This window comes from Orcinus orca, chromosome 12 (assembly GCF_937001465.1).
Source record: "Orcinus orca chromosome 12, mOrcOrc1.1, whole genome shotgun sequence".
NCBI lineage: Eukaryota > Metazoa > Chordata > Mammalia > Artiodactyla > Delphinidae > Orcinus > Orcinus orca.
Window position 1 is genome coordinate 27,609,060 of NC_064570.1, and position 20,031 is coordinate 27,629,090.

The 20,031-nt window shown below is 34.4% G+C and overlaps 1 protein-coding gene across 32 annotated transcripts in view; it reads left to right on the forward strand.

Moving 5' to 3' along the window:
• The window catches only part of AHI1 (Abelson helper integration site 1), a 246,470-nt gene that overhangs the window by 88,704 nt on the left and 137,735 nt on the right, over positions 1 to 20,031 (forward strand). For 28 of the 32 annotated variants that reach the window (XR_007470456.1, XR_007470454.1, XR_007470453.1 and 25 more), the window contains one exon: positions 2,092 to 2,209. The exons of 3 other annotated variants lie outside the window; for them this stretch is intronic. Coding sequence is in view for 14 of the 29 variants with exons in the window: in XM_049695198.1 (XP_049551155.1) it covers positions 2,092 to 2,209 (118 nt within the window). In the remaining 15 variants the exon portion in view is untranslated. Of the gene's footprint in view, positions 1 to 2,091; positions 2,210 to 15,450; positions 15,579 to 20,031 lie in introns of those variants that run through there. One more of the 32 variants, XM_033406681.2, reaches the window with a different exon arrangement.

The window sequence follows — 20,031 nt, forward strand, 5'->3', positions numbered from 1 at the left end:
AAGAGTGGCAAGTCTTTCTGTTTGAGTGGAGGCATTTAAGTATCTTCTTCTAGCTTTCTTGGTATCCATTTTTGTTTTAACACAAGTAAATTAAGGCAGATGGTGTGTGTGTGTGTGTGTGTGTGTGTGTGTGTGTGTGTGTGTGTGTGTGTGTGTGTGTGTGTGTGTGTGTGTGTGTGTGTGTGTGTGTGTGTGTGTGTGTCAGCATACACCTGTTCTTTTGCACCAGATTTCAAAGAAGTAAAACTGAAAAATGATTCTAAAAAGAGAAGTGGATTAAATAGTTAAGTGATATATATGTCATTTTGTATATAGTACTTCCATTTAAAAGCATAGCATTCTGAAAAATCTGCATCTTCGTACTGCATTACATATTTTTAATTACGCTTACTTGTAGTGATGTTAATGATAGCTAATCTTTATGTGGCGCTTGATTTGTATAGCACTTCAGGTTCCCTTTACCAACGTACTTTGTTTAATCTATTTCATATTTAATATGTTATTTAGTGCTTTATGGTTAGCCTATGTGAATAGCTCTTTATAATACCAGTTCATTGTTACTGCTCTTCAGGTACATTTCCTTTGAAGCATACGTACTATTTTTATTATCTCCATTTAAAGATGGAAAATGAAGTTCAATGATGTTAAGTGATAGCATTGTTACTTTAGCTGTTGTATCAATATAGTCAACTTTAATTTTGGTCAATGTTTAATAATGGCTCCTTACAGAATTTTTCTGGCTGGGTAATTTTTCTTAGCATTGATGTAGTATTTGACCCCATCTAACTACTTTGAAAAATATTTTTATTTTTTATAAGATGATACCACAATAGTTTAGGAACTTTAGAACTATATTATCATCTGGTCTTAATGGACTTTTTCACCAAATTATCTTTCCTTCAAGAGAAAAACTTAATCTAAGATATACCATTTACTATCACTGTTTGAAAGAAGGGAAGCATTTACAAACATTATGTAAATACTGAGTCAGAAAAGGGCATGTAACCACAACCCAGTACTACTGTATACAGAACACCAAAAGGGAATTTTTAAATACTAATACAGTAGAAGTCCTCTGTGTAGTTTTGATTATTGCAAAAAAAGAGAGAGAAAGGAGCTGTTTTCATCTACTGATATTTACATACCATAAACTATCATTTAACAGTTTGTTAATTCACAGATTACTTTTGAAACTGTTTCAAAGTTTTTCAAAATTAGATCATATTTTATCGTGCTTTTTGAAAGTGATAAAAATAATAAGATAAATGAATGATTTATTAATAATGAGTGACTAGATCACTGCTGAAATTGTTTGAGCTACAAAATGAATTTACTAATTTACTAGACATTTAAAACTTTTTTTGTGACATGTATTTTTCTACAATAGCTGTAGTTATAATGTTGCACTTGTTATTCTTTTCATTTCTGTGAAACTATTGTACTCAGACAACTATAGTAGGATTTTTGTGTTGTAGAACATTGTATTTACTTACAGAAATTTTGCTTGTTCATTATTTTAGTTGTTCTTTGACATTGTCTTAAGAATGAGATTTTTTGATGCAGTGGAAACTATTTCACTTGGCAAGTTAGGTTGCAGCTGTGTTATCTATGTCACCATGATGTATATAAACATGAATATTACAGGTGTTTTCTGTGCAGTCTCTGAAAAGGAAGTACCTGCTATTTCAAAAATGCTAAAGAAATGTGGGTGTGAAACATTTTAACCCTTTCTTAACTGAAAGCAGTCAAGGAGTCACTTTTATTTTTCACGTTTTGTTTGGCATAACTTTTAAGACCACTCTGAGTTACTAATAAAGTCAATTCCATGCTAAGCAAACTTGTTTTCAAAGTAAGGCAGATCGACTTTAATATAGTTACGCTTTCACTACCACTGTATTCCTTCTTTGATAAAAACTATTCTGTAAAATCTTTAAAGTTTTGTAAACTCTTAAAAACTAAGCATATAAATCATTGCCACTCCTTTTGACAAGTGTCCTGGTTTGCATCGTAAGCAACTATTTCTCATCCAGTTTTTGCATCAGTAACCCAGGAAATTACGCTTTCGTTTCTGATTTGCCTTTCCTATTACAGGTTAACAAAAATCTCTCATTTACTTCAGTATCAGCCTCCTCACAACAGTTGAAGTCAAAACAATCAAACGTGCTGGACGCTCATCAGATTCTGCGTCAGTTTGGTTTCACTCAAACTGGTGAGCCCCTTTCTTGCTTTGACTGTTCTTTCAATGTTCAGATTCTGTTTTTTAATGGATATCATTTATTTCACTTCAGAAATCTGGCTCATAGCATTGTAATGGTCAGTTTTCACACCTGATGAATTATATTCCAGCATTTTTTCTTTCTAAATTATTTCAAAAGCAAATTTGAATTTGGTAATTTTAATAGTAGACACTCCCAACCTCTATTCTATTGAGCAGATAATAATTTAAAGGTAGCAAAACGTGTGAGTTTTAAACATGTATAATATGAAATCTGATTCAGTTTCCCTTGGGTAAAGGAACCATAGTTTATGGATAATCACATTTTGTAATTCATTTCAAGGAAAGCCTACATAAAATGCATTTTGGCAGAAACAGAATACATCCTGCCAGTACTATCGTGTTTCTTTAAAATTAGAAAATATGCAAAGAAGCTAGTTATTAAAATGTATATCAATCACAGAGTTGAACTATACAACTGCAAATTTTTAGGCTAATGTTTTAAATTAATTTGAATAAGGTTTTCAGAGGATATCGAAGAAAAAGCATCTAGGTGAGAAATGTGTATTTTTGGTATTGAAAGATGACTATTTCTATTCATTAGCTTTAGGTTTTTTATGGTATTTTTTCTGCTATTGAAGTCTTTTAGAAAGATGAGACAGCTGAGAATAACAAAACAGTTGTCTTTGACAGAGAGTTATAAGAAGAAGAAGAAACTTGAGCTTGAAAAGTTCAACATACTTTATTTAGAAATTTAGGAACAATATTACTTTTCTACTTTGAAGGTATTTGGAGTTGTGCAAGTTATTTTAATATTGCTACATTTTAATATCGCTGAGTTACGTATTACAGTGGGAAAATACTTGGTTCAGGAACTCTTATGTTCATTCTGGCTGTGCCTTTTATTATCCTTATTACCTGCAAATGTTAGAATCTTCATTTTAAAACTAGAAATGATGTTTGCATTATATATTGTTGAAGTTCAAATCACGAAGCACATATGAAAGCACTCTATAAGCATAAGGTACTATATGAGTGTAACATACTTATCTCGTAAACAGGATGAGTGTGTACATTAGCTTTGAAAATACTTTGAGTTCTAATTTTAAATCACTATAATAATTAACAATTATCCCAAACCTTAGAAATTTAAAATTTCTAGTGTTTCAGATACCGCTAGAAGTTAGAGGAATAGCTTTGTTCTTGTGTACAGTGGGGGGCCCACCGTGGTTGCTCCTGTAGACACATTCTCTGCACCTAACTCGATACTTGGTTTGCCTTCAGACCGCATCATTTTAATGACTAGGAGGGAGGGAACCTGTCTCCACCACTTGATCCCTATCTTTCTGCTGAGGTCTAAAATTCTTCCAGGAACAAATCTTTCCTTCCACATTTCAGGATTAAGGGGATAGAACATAAATGTCTGATTGAGTTAGCAGATTGATTAAAGTTCATTCAAGTAGTGTCTTAAGTTTATCAACCAACAAGGTGTAGATAATAGATATAAAATTCTTTTTCTGTAAACGGAAAGAGCAGAGAGGATAGATGGGAAGGCCTTTGAAATGGAAGAGCGATTACCACCATGACAGATAAAGACTAAAGATAAAGAATAAAAGGAAAGCCCGATATGATAAAGGCAAGCCTTGCAAACTTCACAATTATACGTAAGATTGGCTCCTTTTACCTTCAGCTTTCCATGGCCATATAGGCCTTGAGTGGGCCTTTTAAATCATGCATGTCCCTTGGTGTGTGCACTATCGCAAGAGCATTACCATTAAGCCATGTAATACATGGTAAGAATGCTTTGCTTGATTTTTAGTTATTAATATGCCTGACCTCATTTTAAGGCATATCCTTCCTATAAAATTTATTGAGATATTGCTGTATAGAAGAGTTATAAAAGCAGACTATGTAGTCCTTTGCAAAATGGCCAAATCCATCTTATTCATTAAGAAGCCAATCTTTGTGGAAAAAAATCCTGCCCTAGGAAACAGGTGAACTAGTTTCTACACCTGACTTCACTTCTGAATGACTATAGAATCTTTAGTAATTTCTTCAGGCCTCAGTTTTCTCATCCCTGCAGGTAAATGAGGGCTCTGGATTTGGTGAGTTTCTGTCTTAAAAATTCTGTGAGTCTATTCAATATTCAAACCAGTTTTAAAAGGGGATAAATAGTTAAGTGTTCTTGACTGTATAAATAATCTATTAGAATCTGAAATGAAGGACTATGGAAACAATGTAGATAGGATGTTTAAAAATAAAAATCTTACTGAAAAGCTATCAGCTTTTGGCTTTGTACAGTGTAAAGAAAGACTATTTACACAGAACTAGTCAATATGGGCCCACTGGCCTTCATGCAAGAGGCTTAAGAGGAAGGGTTGATTTGATATATATTATATATAAGTGAGTTTATATGCTGGAAGACAAGACCCAGAAGTGCATTTACGGTCTGCTGTGACTTCTATTGACCTTATTCAAGGTGAGTTCTGGGTAATGGAGACTGCTAGAAAAATAAGACTTTCTTCCTTGGTTTGTATTCTTCAGAGTTTCTAGAATACTATCTTTATTCATTCTAAAATCATTTTAAGTGGCTACTTTGTTTAAGTCCCTTTCTTAAGGATATGGACTAAATATGGCAGTCTCTGCCCTCAAGGAACTTTGGTTGGGAAGACAAATGAGCACGCAACAAATTATGTCAGAGTGTGATAAATTCTAAAATCACAGTATAAACAAAGTGTCACTGAAATATAGAGGGATAAAGCAGCTGAGCGATTTCTCGTACTTTACATGTCCACGCAGAACTCTTGCCCCCAAACTGTTCCTCCACTTCCACTTCCCCTGCCCCACACCAGGTCTTCCCACCCAGCACTCCGGCACATGTACCCAGTCATTTAGGTTGAACCAGAAGCCATTCGGGATCCCTCTTCTCCCTCCACTTCCCTGCTTTTACTCCTGTCCCTTAGCTTATTCTCCCCACAGCAGACAATGTGATTCTCTGAAATATAAATTAGATCCTGTTACTTCCCTGCTTAAAACTCTTAAATGGGTTTCTGTGGCGGTCAGAATGAGTTCCATACTCATTGGAAGGTAAAACCATACCTTCCAAGGTCTCGCCTCTGTCTTTGTCATCGGCCTCCTCAGCAGATGGGGCTGCAGGAGGGCACGCTGAGCCGAGAGGCAGGCAGCTAAACAAACAACTGGAAGCGAGCTTGACTTGGCCAGGCAGTGGTTTGAATCTTAGGTTAGCTGGAGGAAATGGTGAGATGGAAGTGTTTGGGAAGAACTGAGTTGCAAAGTAGATTGGGGTCAAACTGTGCCCTACTGAGGAATTCACATTTTATTCTCTAGATAAAATAGAGCTATCCAAAGGTATGAGGATGAAAGAGAAATGATAAAATATGTTTCTAAAAAATACAGCTCGGGCTTCCCTGGTGGCGCAGTGGTTGAGAGTCCGCCTGCCGATGCAGGGGACACGGGTTCGTGCCCCGGTCCGGGAAGATCCCACATGCCGCAGAGCGGCTGGGCCCATGAGCCATGGCCGCTGAGCCTGCGCGTCCGGGGCCTGTGCTCCACAATGAGAGAGGCTGCAACAGTGAGAGGCCCGCGTACCGCAAAAAATAAATAAATAAAATAAAATAAAATAAAAAATACAGCTCGTGTCTTAGTGAGGGATGGGTTAGAGAGGAAAAGAGCTGGATACAACTCTTATGAGATACTTATTTTAGGAACTGTTCATTAGGCTTTTGCTCTAGGTTCTTAATGAACAAAATAATAAATCAGCTAATTTTATTAAAATTAAAACCATAAATCTTTTCTGAGTAATTTGTATAAGAAAGAAAGTTATAAAATTATATTTGTCAATTATACCTTTATAAAGCTGGGAAAAAAGGACATTTTAATTTTAACATTTTAGATTAAATTGTAGGTTATAGTTCATAAATGTCTCACCATATGGTGAACATGTTGTACTGCATCTCAAAACTGTTTCCAAACTTCCTTAGTATAATGAAGAAAATCTGTAAAACAACAACAGTAACTTCTATTTGTATCAAAATCTATTTATATACATCTTCATTTGATCCTCAACAAAACCCTCTGAGAAGTAGGGTAAACATTAAAATCATAGAGTGTAAACTCTTGAGAGCTGCTAGGACCTTAAATCTTTGACTGTCAATCCCTTTACCGTGAAACTGAGAAGCAGAAGGGCTGACGTGTCAGAGTTCACATAGCTAGTGGCATTGGTATCTAGAGCAAGATCTCATCGCGCCTAGCTCAGTACTTACCCTCACCATCCCACGCTGCCTCTGCCTTTGGCTGGAGGAGGGCACTAGTTCAGAAGTGAAGTGGACCCTCAGTGAGGCTATGCCTAGAGCCACTCCTTCATTCCTGGCCCATTGTCCTCCCACTCTGCCCAGAGGTCCTTCTGGCCACGGGCGTGTACTTTTCTTACTAGCATTGGAGGTGTGTGATATATTGCAAAGTAATAACCTGGACAGTACTATTTGGAATAGGTGTAGTTAAAACTGAGGTGTCACGAAGGTATTTTCTAAGAATTAATGAAGTTATCTTTTTATCTGATCTTTAAATATAATTCTGTGTTCACCAGTTATTAGATTACTTAAAGCCTAGTTCCAGTGAAATTGTGGTATTTAGTTGCCAGTCAAATCAAGAGATTCTCTGCAGAGAAATTTTGTTCTGAGACAGTTGGTCTGAATCCCAGATCCCATTCAACTATCTTGAGAGTCCTTATTATATTAATAGTAGTAAATTTTAACATGTGGATTATTCAGTAATAAAATCAATCACAGTTATGAGGGTGGAAGTTAGAGGAAGTGCTTATCATCTTTGTATGACTATATTTGAAGGACAGCATCATTCATTTTTGTGTACTTAGTCTATCTTTTCACAGCATTGCACTAAATTTAATTCATATTAATAGGTAAGTAGAGGCGTGCAAAATAAAATGATTCATTTTTATTAATATGACTATTAATGTAATCTTTATATCCTCTTTTTAAATATTTTTATTTATTTGTTTTTGGCTGCGTTGGGTCTTCGTTGCTGTGCATGGGTTTTCTCTAGTTACGGCGAGCAGGGGCTACTCTTCATTGCGGTGCGCGGGCTTCTCATTGAGGTGGCTTCTGTTGTGGCGGAGCTCGGGCTCTAGGCGTGCGGGCTCAGTAGTTGTGGCACGTGGGCTCAGTAGTTGTGGCGCGTGGGCTCTAGAGTGCAGGCTCAGTAGTTGTGGCACACAGACTTAGTTGCTCCGCGGCATATGGGATCTTCCTGGACAAAACCGTGTCCCCTGCATTGGCAGGCGGATTCTTAACTACTGCGCCACCAGGGAAGTCCTATATCCTCTTTTTAAATTGTAGGCTTGGAGTTTGATGGGGTGGCAGATTGTGACTTGGTTTTTAAAAGTGATCAATAGCTTCCGTCTTCTCCATATTTTGTTTGCACTCTCCATTAGATCATGTAAACATATACTAATGTTTTTTCCATATCCTAAACAGTCAAGATATTTGACTTAAACAAAAATATAAAATAATTCAGATGACTCCAGTATTGGTTGAGAGGTCTGTCAAGTTAACTTTTGTGCTTCTACATGTTGGATAATATTTGAAAAACTGTATCTTTCCGTTTCTTTTGCGTGTCTTTGCCAAGTATACACTTATTCCCTTGACCAGTTCTTAAAATTAGGAGCTATTTTTCCAGTCAAATTTTAGTTTTATTGTTTTCACAATGTTAGTATTTCTTAAGGTTTCAACTTTTTATGGAGAAGTGCAAAACTTTTAAAATAATGTAACTGAAATCTATTATTTATGTATCATAATTTCACCAGAGATTCTGTGATATCCTTATATAAACCCATTGTAGAAGGTAGATTACATGTAAGCTGGAAATATGATGGTTCTTATATTTCAAAGGGAGAAAAAGAAAACATTTAGGCAAAAATTAGGTTAGAATAACTCAAACACAGGTGATGGTAAAAGGGGGTTTCCGTTTTAAGGAAGGCAAAATGAGTTCGAAGACTTCCTCATACTATCAGAATTGGCAGAGTTTTCTGTTAGTATTACTTAAAGAACTTTAAACTATTAATTGAAAAAGAATGTTTCACTGAATTCTGATTTCAAACCTCCATAATTACGAGACTTCAGTTCAGGTGTGGGATGAAAGGAATTAATTCACTACCAAAGATAATCTGCAGAATTAACTGATTATCTGTAGACACATGTCCTTAAATGTGCTTAATGATGCTAACCAACCACTCTTCTGAATTCAGCACTTGTGTGTTTTGGTGAAAAAAGTACTAAACCTGGGGTCAGAAGGCCAGAAGTGTTGGGGCTGAGCTCTAATTCTGCCACTTCCCAGCTGTTATCTTGGGTAGTTTCTCTCTGCCAGTACAGTGTCTCTACTTTCTACTTCAGATGAATTTTCTACTTCATAGAATTGTGAGGATGAGATACTTTGAAATCCATAAATACTGTGAGAATAAACAACATGAAATTTTGGGGAGATTCTTTTTATATTATTATTTTTTTAACTTTGAAATCATGCAGTTTGCATTGTGGCCAAAGGAATGGAGGAAATCTTATTTTAAGACATGATTTAATAAATGTGAGAAGTGATGATGACAGAAAAAAGAACATGTCAGAGAGGCAAACATGGATTCTCAAAAGAGAATTTTGAGAAGCATGCCAAAAAAGACATTAAGATGAAGTAATTAGAAGACAGGTTTTCAAACAAATATCTCAAATATAAATAATCCACCAGAACCCACTTAACTTTTGAAACTTTGGCTTTCCACGTAAGTACTAGCCAACACAAAACCCCTGGAGGTGGGAATGTTTTAATATTTGGATTTTTCTGGACACTGAGAAAAAGACCTTGATCACATGGCTTTTTTTCTTTAACACATCACTATTTTATATTCCCTTCCACAAAGAAGAGAGTTTATTTGTTAGATATTTTTTGTTATCAGTCTCTAAAATTGTTGTTTGATTGGTATATTAAAGATATAAGGTGCTATTTTAGTAACCAATATCAGGATTTTACTAGTTCTCCAGTGATCTGAGTTAATCTACTTGTTGAAGGTTGAAACTTATCCTTACTTGTAATAAAAGTGCCTATATTTCCTGAATAATAAATGTCACTTGAATTAGTGAAGTGTTTCTAACCATGTCGATAACTTAAAGTGTATTCTACATATTTATTGTTTCCTAATTTAAACATCATTTTTATGAACTCTAGTAAATGTTAATATACTTAATGAATGGTCTTCATGCACAAGGGTATGCACTTGGTCCCCATTGAGATAAGAAATTTCTTATCATGATCCTCATTGAGATAGGAAATTTCTCCTAACACCCTCTGAGGGGAGAATATAAATGCAAGCATTTCTCCTCATATGAATCTGATGATTTGAATAAACTTAAATTTGTGCACTATTTCCTAGCCATTTATTTTGTAAGAAGCTGTTTTATAGAATATTTATATGGTGTATATGGTTCTAACCTTACAATTTTAAACCTTTTCCCTCTGTTAACAGTAAAAAACTTACTTTAAGTTTTTCTTCTTTTTCAGTCACATTTCTCTGTGTGTGTGTGTGTGTGTGTGTGTGTGTGTGTGTTTGTGTGTGTGTGTGTTTTGTTTAAGAACCTACTAAATTTAGTTGTCAAATTATACTGTGACATTTGCCCAGTGTATTAATTTTTAAAGTAAAATAATTAACAGTGAAAAATAACAAGAAAACAACTGAAAACCATAAACTATGAGAAATTAAAATGTCTTACTGATTTAATGAATATGAAAAATACATAATTTCTTTCTAACATAGCCAGAGTACATGCCAGATCATTGAATTTATATTTTACAGATATTCTGATGTTTACCTTTTCCAAAACTTTCCAATTGATGTAATAACAACTTCTTAATTTGTCTTTTTTGTATTTTAAAGATTTATAGAAGTTATTTGCATATGGCATCTTTTTTAAAAGATCAAATATGAAATTTCTGAGAGTTTAGGCAAAGTTAAACAGAGCTATTGTAGTATATGTGGCTCTGAAATATGAAATCTAATCTCAGAAAAGATTTTCAGCCTCAAACTTGTGTAGCAAGGTATATAAGCTAACCACTTTTTGTCATGTATGTGACAGAAATGTAATCATTGCCATGAGCGAGGTTGAGTTTCCTGAAAGGAGTTTCTGTATTTTACTCTTGATGTTAGCATTACTGTTTTTCAGGTAGAAACTATGGACTCCTTCTCCTTTCCTTTTTCTACCTAGTCAGTCTCAGAGCCCTCTCATTCCTTTATTCTAAGTCTTTCTTAGTTCACCAATCATCCATTTGATCTTTATGGTTTCTTTCTTGTCCTGTTTGTTCCTTTTTCCTAGTATCAAAGTTCTGTGGATGTCATTATATCTTCCTAGATCTCTAAGTTCTCTTCTCTGAATTGATATTTCCTCTATGTTCAGTTTTTTCATCTGTTAATGTATCCTGTGTTTTTCTTTTATGCCAATGATTTTTCCTTTATATCTGATGATCCTTGGTATCTGGTTTTCTTTAAATGAATGACTGGATACAAATATGGTGTCCCTCCCTCTTCTGTTGTGTACATAACTCTATAATCTAACTGTTTTGTCACCTGAGCAGAAAGTCTATTGAGAACTTTGTATATATGGCTAAAACATATTAACTGGCAGGCTTATATTTAGGGCAGTAAACAGGTAAGATACATGAGCCCACCTGTCAGGCTGTCAGAAAGAGAATAAGTAGGACAGCAGTATCGGCTCTAGAAGTCTTCACTCTGTCCAGATGGTTTGTTCAATATTATTTTTAGAGACAATGCCATTGACTTTTTTTTTTCTTTTTGCTTGTGGTTGATGCTCAGCAGCATCCATTTTATGTGGGATCTGCAGCCTATTTGGCCCAAGTGTTTTATATGTGAACCTTCCATTATTTCTCCTGGATTATGTTTTGTTCTGCTCCCTACCAAATATGCTGATTCTGTGTTCTCAGCTCCTCTGAGTTTCATTGTCAGATTCTGTGTCTACAGCAGCCCACCGTAATGTTTTCAGACAGATGTTTCTAATCACTTTTCATCTTCCGTAAATTTGTTGAAATTTCTAATCTGTTCTTTCAGGCTCACCAGTGACCTATACACATTGCTGATTCCAGTGGTCAATTCTTTGTCCTTATCTTGCTTGACCTATCAGCAGCATTTGACACACTCGATGGCTTCTTAATACATTGGTTTCTGGGCCACCACGTTCTTGGTTTTTTCTCTTATCTCATTAGCTCCTGCTCTTCATTCTCCTTTGCTGATTCTTCCTCTTTTCTTCCATGTCTTTTTAGACTGTTCCACTGCAATCTGATCCTCTTTTATTCCCTGTACTTCACTTCCTTGATGAACTCATGACTTTAAGTAAAGCCCACACACCAGTGATTCTCAAATGTCTATCTTCAGCCCAGACCTCTTTCCTGAATTCTAGACCAGCACAGTCCAATATGGGAACCTTCAGCCTCATGTGGCAGTTGAATACTTGAAGTGTGTCTTGTGTGACTGAGGAACTAAATTTTTAATTTTTCTTCATTTTAATTTAAATTTAAATAGCCACATGTGGTCAGTAGCTATCATATTGGACAGTACAGATCTACAAAACCTACTTTGATGTAAATCTTCATTATCTGACACCAGACAAATCAGGTGTTACAATATAAAGAATGGATTACCCATTTTTTAAATTAAATACAAATAATGCTTTTAATATTAAAACTTTCCTGAAAGTATTATCCTGAAGATTTCATGATATTTCATCATCACGATTGTGCGTTGATTAACTTTAATAGAGACTCCAGAAGTTTCTTATTTTTCATATTTAAATTAGTACCACATATTCTGGTAGCACGTAGCCAAGAGGTCAGAGACACCTGAATTTAGATTCAGATTCTGTTTCTTATGCTGTGACCTGGAGCAAGTGATTTCATCTTAGTGACTTGTCATTTGAAAATAGAGGATAGGAAACTGTTTACTGCAAGTGAAAGTTTTTAAATACCAGCCTATGTTTGACTTACAATGCAGTAAGAGTTATAGATAGTATCTTTATGACTATATCCAGAACTATTTTAATCATTGAACCTTTTGATTTTAAATTTACTTAACTTCCCACTAAATTTTAGAAAGAGAAATCACTATGCTCTTAGAATTAAATTTAGTGTATGTCTTACGTTAAAAATCCATAGTCTTTCAGTATGTATTTTTTCAAAATACAACTTCTAGGCATACTGATTAAAACACTTCCAAGACAAAAGTAGTTTTCCTTATATAATCCTGAAGTAGGAGACTTTGAAGGTTTCAGCCTCCTTATCAGAACATAATTTATATCATGGTGAAGATAGTGAATGTTTTATAATTTACTGCTGTGCCTCCAGGGAAAATTGCTAGTATCAGTAACCAATCCACTCAAAGTGAGGATTAGAGGAAGAATTACAACAACTTTATATTGACTGCAACAGGCAAGGTGAGAGGACAGGTTATAAAATGGCAAAATTATTTTTGACCAGGCATAACTTTATTGTTTGTTTTTTATAGTTTGAGAAAGACTATGTTTAACATTGTTTAATATCAACCATAAGACACATTTTACTATTTTATAATTTTAAACTGAAATGACAGTTTTTCCATTGTTAAGGCAGTTAGGCATACAAAAAGATGTGGAATGTATTCCCAAATATGTACTTCTTTGGTTTTCTGTAACTTTTTCTGATAATAAACTTAATGCCTGGTCTTAAAGAAAAAGTATTCCATAATTTTGAAGCCTTTCTTCAATTGCTAGAGCTTATGAATATTTTTAGTTTTTCAGTATTATAGTGAATACATTGTATATCAAAATGTTGACCACATCTATGATAATGAAAAGTATTTTAATTCATGTTTAAAGTAGAATAAATTTTATTCCATATGAATCACATATACTCATTCCTTCCCTTTATATATCTACACATTAGCATTTTCACAGATTTTACATCACAATCCATTTCAGTCTTTATGTTCTGTTATTCTTTGAAAAGTTATGAGTTTAAAAAATCAGTAATTATTTTTTATTTACTAATCTTGCTTAGGGTAGGCACTGCTTAGAACCAAGGAAGCAGCTCCTTATGTTTCCACTCCCCTGGTCATGGGGAAAAAAATGAAATACTATTTATATCATAAAAATAATTTTTATTTCCTTTGTAAATTTCTATGTCCCAAATTAACTTTTTTGTGAATTAAGTCTATGATAAGAAATACTTTAGTTTTTAAACATTTTGGTTTGTGTCTGCTGAAGGCCCTGGAAATTCAGAGTACGAGGGCTATCTAAATTAAGTTTTCAATTACTCTTACTCAGTTAGATTATACTTTTCTAAGACTGTACTCAGAATAGCCCTAAGGTTTTGTGTAGAGTAGCTAACTGCATACTTTTTGCATTTTGTGGTTTAGTCAGTTTGGTCTAGATAGTGAAGAGACTATGATATCATAGAATTTACTGGTAATGTTTTCTGGAAATGAATATCCATCACTTATTGAAATGCCAACTAACAGTGGAAATTAGGTTGAGGAACCAGACCTTCTGGTAATGATAGAGATGTCTAGATAATGCTGATTTGTATTTTCCAGAATTTTAAACATGTATTTTCAGGAAACTTTTTCCTTAGTGAAAAGTGAATGAAAATGTAAAGAATAACTCTGTGTTTTTCTGCAAGTCTTGAGAGCAAAGTTGATGACAAATATGGAAACTAAGAAATGACTAAGTGGAATGACTGGTCATTTTTAAAAAATAATTTAAGTAGTTTTTTCAGTGTAAATGTTTGATAAGTAAAAAGTAGAACATTATTTTAATGTTCTAATTTCAGTCAGTTTACTTTTTTCCTCAACTTTCTCCTCTGTAAAAACATTCAACTATAATTTCATAAGGAGTAAAATTGAGAATGATTTTTGACTAGTGTCCATCTTTTTCTTTTTTATCAAACCAGAAATACTGTATTTTAGTAGAAGCACCCTACAAAAAAGCTGTTAGTTTAAAAAATAAAAACCTTTTTATACTTGATCAAAAATTAATTCATACAGGTTATCAACCAATGTTTATGGCGAGCTTACTATGCACTAGGGACTGTGCTAAGCCCTGGGGAAATGGAAGCTGAAAGACTGCTCTCAAAGTCCTCCCAGTCTAGCAGGAAAAGAAATAGGTATAATATGTTGGGGATGAGTTCAGCAGGAGATAAGCATAAAACACTAAGAGAGCGCAGAGAAAGGAATCCGTTCGATTAAATGTATTAATTCTGTGTTGTCTTTACAATACAGAACAATATTGTCCATTTAAGACTCCTCTAAATGGCAGTTTAGAATGAGGAATCTGGATTTTGTTGCTGGCCTTTTAGGACACTAACATGTCTCAAGTCATGTGAGAGCCTTAATTACTATGTTACATCTTTCAAACGTGCCTCCCAGTGGTATTCTGGGAATAAGTGAGTTAATACATAAAAAGCACTCCAGTTTCTTTTATATTAATGTGTGTGAGTGACACTGTGTGTGTGTGTGTGTGTGTGTGTGGTGTGTGGTGTGTATTGTGTATACCTGCCCTTCTTTTGAAAGGAATCCAGTCTTTCACATCTCACAGCTATTAAATTTTTCTGAGCAAAGTAGGCAGTGAGCAGGTTTTTTATTTTGGCCACTTCAGAATCAACAAAGTTTGAGGTTTTTTGGGGAGAGGGTAGTCTCATTTTCCTCTCTTTCTTCTTTTTTCTTTTATTTTTGTAGTAATATTATGAGGCTTGATACTTAATGTCTCCTCAGTCTTTTCAATCTGTATATTTTCAAGTTTGAAAGCAAAACACTTTAAAAACTAATGTTAAAGGCAGTGTAAAGGCATAGTATAGCAGTTAGGCAAATTAATGTACTTAATATTCAGTGAACTTTAACAGGGAAAAAGTTGATATAGCATAATCATATTTTTAAAATGACTTCTCATTGCTTTGAGTTGTGGAAAACGTCTTCTAAATTATCATGCTTATGTTCAGAATTTAAATTTATTGTCTCTGTCTAGAATTTAAATTGGATCTTTTATGGATGGACCCGGGAAAATGAATTCTCACTTTCTTATATTCTCAATACTGTACCACTACAGATGAAAATAGTTTTCCCTTATTCAATCCTTTCTCATGTTAACTTTCTTCTATTTTTGTTTTTAATTCTAAAGGATGTTTAATTCCTGCATATACAGATTCTGGGAATGCAAGATTCATTCATACATTCAGTAAGTACCCAGTGAGTACTTACTTTGTCCCAGGCACTGTTAAAAGTGTTATGTGAATGTATCAGTGAACAGAACAGATAATAATCCATGTCCTTGTTTAAGCTTACTTCCAGTGGAGAGAGACAGACAATAAGCAAATAAATACAGGATAAATAACAAAACAAGGAAAGGGGATAGGGTGAACTGGGGAATGGGGTTAGGTTGCTGTTTTTAATGGGTGGTAAAGGAAAGCTTTACAAAGAAGGTGACACTTGAGCAAAATTTTGAAGAAGAAAGAAAGCCATGTTAGGAAGAATAGCATACCCAACCAAGATCCCAAGTCAGAAATTTGCTTAGTGTGCATTTTGCGCAGCAAAAAGGCTAATATGTCTGGTGTGGAGGAATGAGGGGGAGAATAGAAGTCAGAGGGGTAGCGAGAGGCCAGATCATACAGAACCTTATATAAATGAGTGCAAAGCACCGCCCTATCCCCAACACTGGCGTTATTCACTAGAGATGTATTTTTAAAAGGGGGAGGTGGATGGGATTGTACAGTTTAATACTTGCTATAAATAAAAATATGAACAAAGTGTACAGGAGAGCAGATACGACGTAATGACGAATAATTCCATGTAGAGAAAGCAATATTTAAAGTAATTGTTGCAAGATGAGAAGACTGTCAATTATAAAAAGTATTAAGGCATCCCAGCTAGGAAGGCCAGTTAAAATATAATTTTAATAATTGAGATGGGAGAACTGGACTGAAGTAAGAAACTAGAGATGTTAAGTTATTAAGGTATTAGAAATTTGGAATGTGAATGGTAAGAGATAGAGAAGTAGAATTTGAGGATAACTAAGGATTCTAATTTCGGTGAAGGAGTGGATGGCAATCCATTAACAAAAATAGGGGCATATAGGAATATTGGGAAAATGATAATGAATTGTATACAGTGTTTTGGATATATTGAGTTTGAGATGCCTGGCAGACATCTAGAGCAAGACATCAAATAACTTACACATCTATTTGAACCTTATTTATTAAATGCCCTACTATGAGTCAAGCCCTGTGCTAGGAACTAGACTACATACTTTGAAATACAGGCTTGGAGCATAAGTATAGATTAAGGAGTCAGTGGTGTATGTGTAGTCTTTGAATCCACAGGAGTAAGGGAGATAAGCTTGAAGAGGCTATTGAAGAGACAGAACCATTAGGATGACTATGAGGTTGATATCTTGGATATTTGCTACCTAAAAAAGGCAGTAAAGGAAACAATTGAAAATACAGGCAAATACAGAAAGCTTCTGTTGGTGCTAAATGTCTTTTTTTGTTGTTAATTCGTCACTGCAGTAACAAATCTGAATAAAAAAGAAATACCTGAATTATATGAGTATACCCTTCATCTTTTTTGTAGCTGTACTTGTGATTTGCAGAGTTCTGTGACATTGTTCAAATAATATCAGTGTTAAAGACTTAGGCTAAATTATATTTTAAGGATTGAACACACAGAATTGAAATAATTTTGTCCTTGTCTATATAATAAATATGTGTCACAATTTTGTTAGAAACATACCTGTCTTCAGATTGAATATCTAGAGCATGTCACAAAAGATGTGATTTGAACAGACTTCAGTCTCTTGTTAGAGTGAGAGGAAATTGATCAAACACTAAAAATTGTATGCAGTTCTTGGTAGTTTTTAAATAGAAATAAGTACTCTAGGATTTTGACCAGTTATTGGTTAGCACAATTAAATTATTTGGATATCAGTTTATGAGCCAGTTAAAGAAATGCTAACTTTATATATTCATTGGATCAGTGAATTTAATTTTTTGACTAATATTTGGAAATAAATAGCACAGATCATTAGAGACTAGCATAGCCAGGAAATCTTCCCAGAAGGTATGAGATGTAACTGAAGCATAGAAAGACTGAATTGTATTCACTGTTGGTGGTGGGGCTGAAATCAGGAGTCACATTCTCATTGATGTATTGTCCACCATGTAGCTACTCACTTCTCCCTGCTTGCTTTATACTTTTTCATAAGCACTAATTTACTAGTCTCAAAATTTAGGGACCCCTTACCCCACTTCCTAGTGTCTTACATACTCATTCATGTTTACATACTCCCGGTCACTACCTGATTCCATGACTAACACAGAAAAGCCTACTAATTTGTGGTTTGAATATTCACTGCTATACCTCTGTGGTCTGTATAGACCCCCAGACATTGTAGACTTAAGGCCCTTAGCCTTTGATGTTTCTGAGTTTGGAGAAGTTTTTTCATATAATATATGAAAAGTACAGTTTTCAAAGAATATTCTCTTTCTGAAATCTTTGAAATATGTAGAGGACTTTCCATAGCATCCAGAAACATCCAATATGAAATAAATATTAACATTTTACCAGGTTAAATAAGGATACACCACTTTAAGATTCACATTTATTAAAAATTCACTTTTAGATGAATATTTAGAAAAATATGTAGAATATGGGATGACTGTACCTGTGGAGACTCTGTAACCTATTCTGCTGCAAGATGTTTTTATAATTCTCATTTTCTCTACTCATGTATTCAGTCATTCAACAAGCATTTATTGAAGATGAACTATTTGAGACAAGAAACTAAAGTTTTAATAACTATAGTGAGGAAAATGCTGTGATAGAGGATTGCACAGGAATACTAAGGGAAGGAGAGATGGGGAAGCGTATCTAAATCAGAAGTGGGATGAGGGGAAGAAAATCACATAGTGCTTCCTAAAGAACAGAATGTTTGACCTGAACTATAAGTGATGTCCAAATAGCTTTGCGTGCCATTTTGAGTTAAGCAGTTTGAGTTAAATACTTGAGGAGGATGATGTGTATCCTGAAGCTTAAGCTGTAGAAGGACAAGGTAACAATTTTCCCTTCGGAAGAGTCTCTCTGGCAGTGGGGATGTCATTGGAAGATTCATGGAGCAAATCAGAGAGTTGTATTAGGAAGCTATTTCAATAGTCCAAATGATGAGAGAGCATCCAAACTTAGTAGTGAGACAGAGAGGAGGGGGCAGGTTTTATATAAATATGTATATATGTATGTGTGTATACATATATCTATACACACATATATATGTATGTGTGTGCATATTTTATAATTTTTTTAATTAAATGTATGATAAAGTCATTATTTTCACCTCAGGTTGTATGAGAGAAGCCCTTGAGTTCTAACAAGAACTCATTGTTAGAATAGCTAACCTTTGTCATATAAATATTTAATTATAATGCTTACTATCTCTTTTTTCCTTTAAACTTTAGTTCTACATGTATTTAAAGGCTGTTGAAAGCATATGAAAAATATAGAATTTTTTAAAATTGAAGTATAGTTGATTTACAGTATTGTGTTTCAGGTGTACAATATAGTCATTCAATATTTTTATAGATTACACTCCTTTTAAAGTTATTATAAAATATTGGCTATATTCCCTGTGCTGTACACCATATGTTTGTAGTTTATTTATTTTACACATAGTTTGTACCTCTTAATCCTCTACCTGTATCTTGCCCCTACCCTCTTCCCTCTCTCCACTGGTAGCCACTTGTTTGTTCTTTATATCTGTGAGTCTATTTCTTTTTTGTTATATTAACCAGTTCGTTTTACTTTTTAGATTCCACATATAAGTGATATCATACAGTATTTGACTTTCTCTGTCTGACTTATTTACTAAGCATAATATCCTCCAGGTCCATCCATGTTGTTGCAAATGGCAAAATTTGATTCTTTTTTATGGCTAAGTAATATTCCATTATACACACACACACACACACACACACACACACACACACACACACACACACACACACACACACACACACAGTACACCTTCTTTATCCATTCATCTGTTGATGGACATTGGGTTGCTTCCATACCTTAGCTATTGTAAATAATATTGCAATGAACACGGAGGTGCATGTATCTTTTTGAATTACTGTTTTTGTTTTCTTCAGATATATACCCAGGAGTGGACTTGCTGGATCATATGGTAGTTCTAATTTTAATTTTCTGAGAAACCTCCTTACTGTTTTCCATAGTGGCTGCACCAATTTACATTCCTACCAACTATGTCCTAGATTTCCCTTTTTTCCTCATCCTTGCCAACATTTGTTGTTTGTCGTCTTTTTGGTGATAGCCATTCTGACTGGCGTGAGGTGATATCTCATTGCAGTTTTGATTTGCATTTCTCTGATGATTAGTGAGGTTGAGCATCTTTTCATGTGCCTGTTGGCCATCTGTATGTCTCCTTTGGAAAAAATGTCTATCCAGGTTTCCTGCTCACTTTTTTAATCGGGTTATTTGTTTTTTTGATATTGAGTTTTATATGCTGTTTACATATTTGGTATATTAACTTTTTATTGGTCATATCATTTGCAAATATTTTCTCCCATTCAGTTGGTAATCTTCTCATTTTGTCAGTGGTTTCCTTGGCTGTGCAAAACCTTTAAGTTTAGGTTCCATTTGTTTATTTTTGCTTTTGCTTCATTTGCCTTAGGAGACAGATCCAAAAAACAATTTG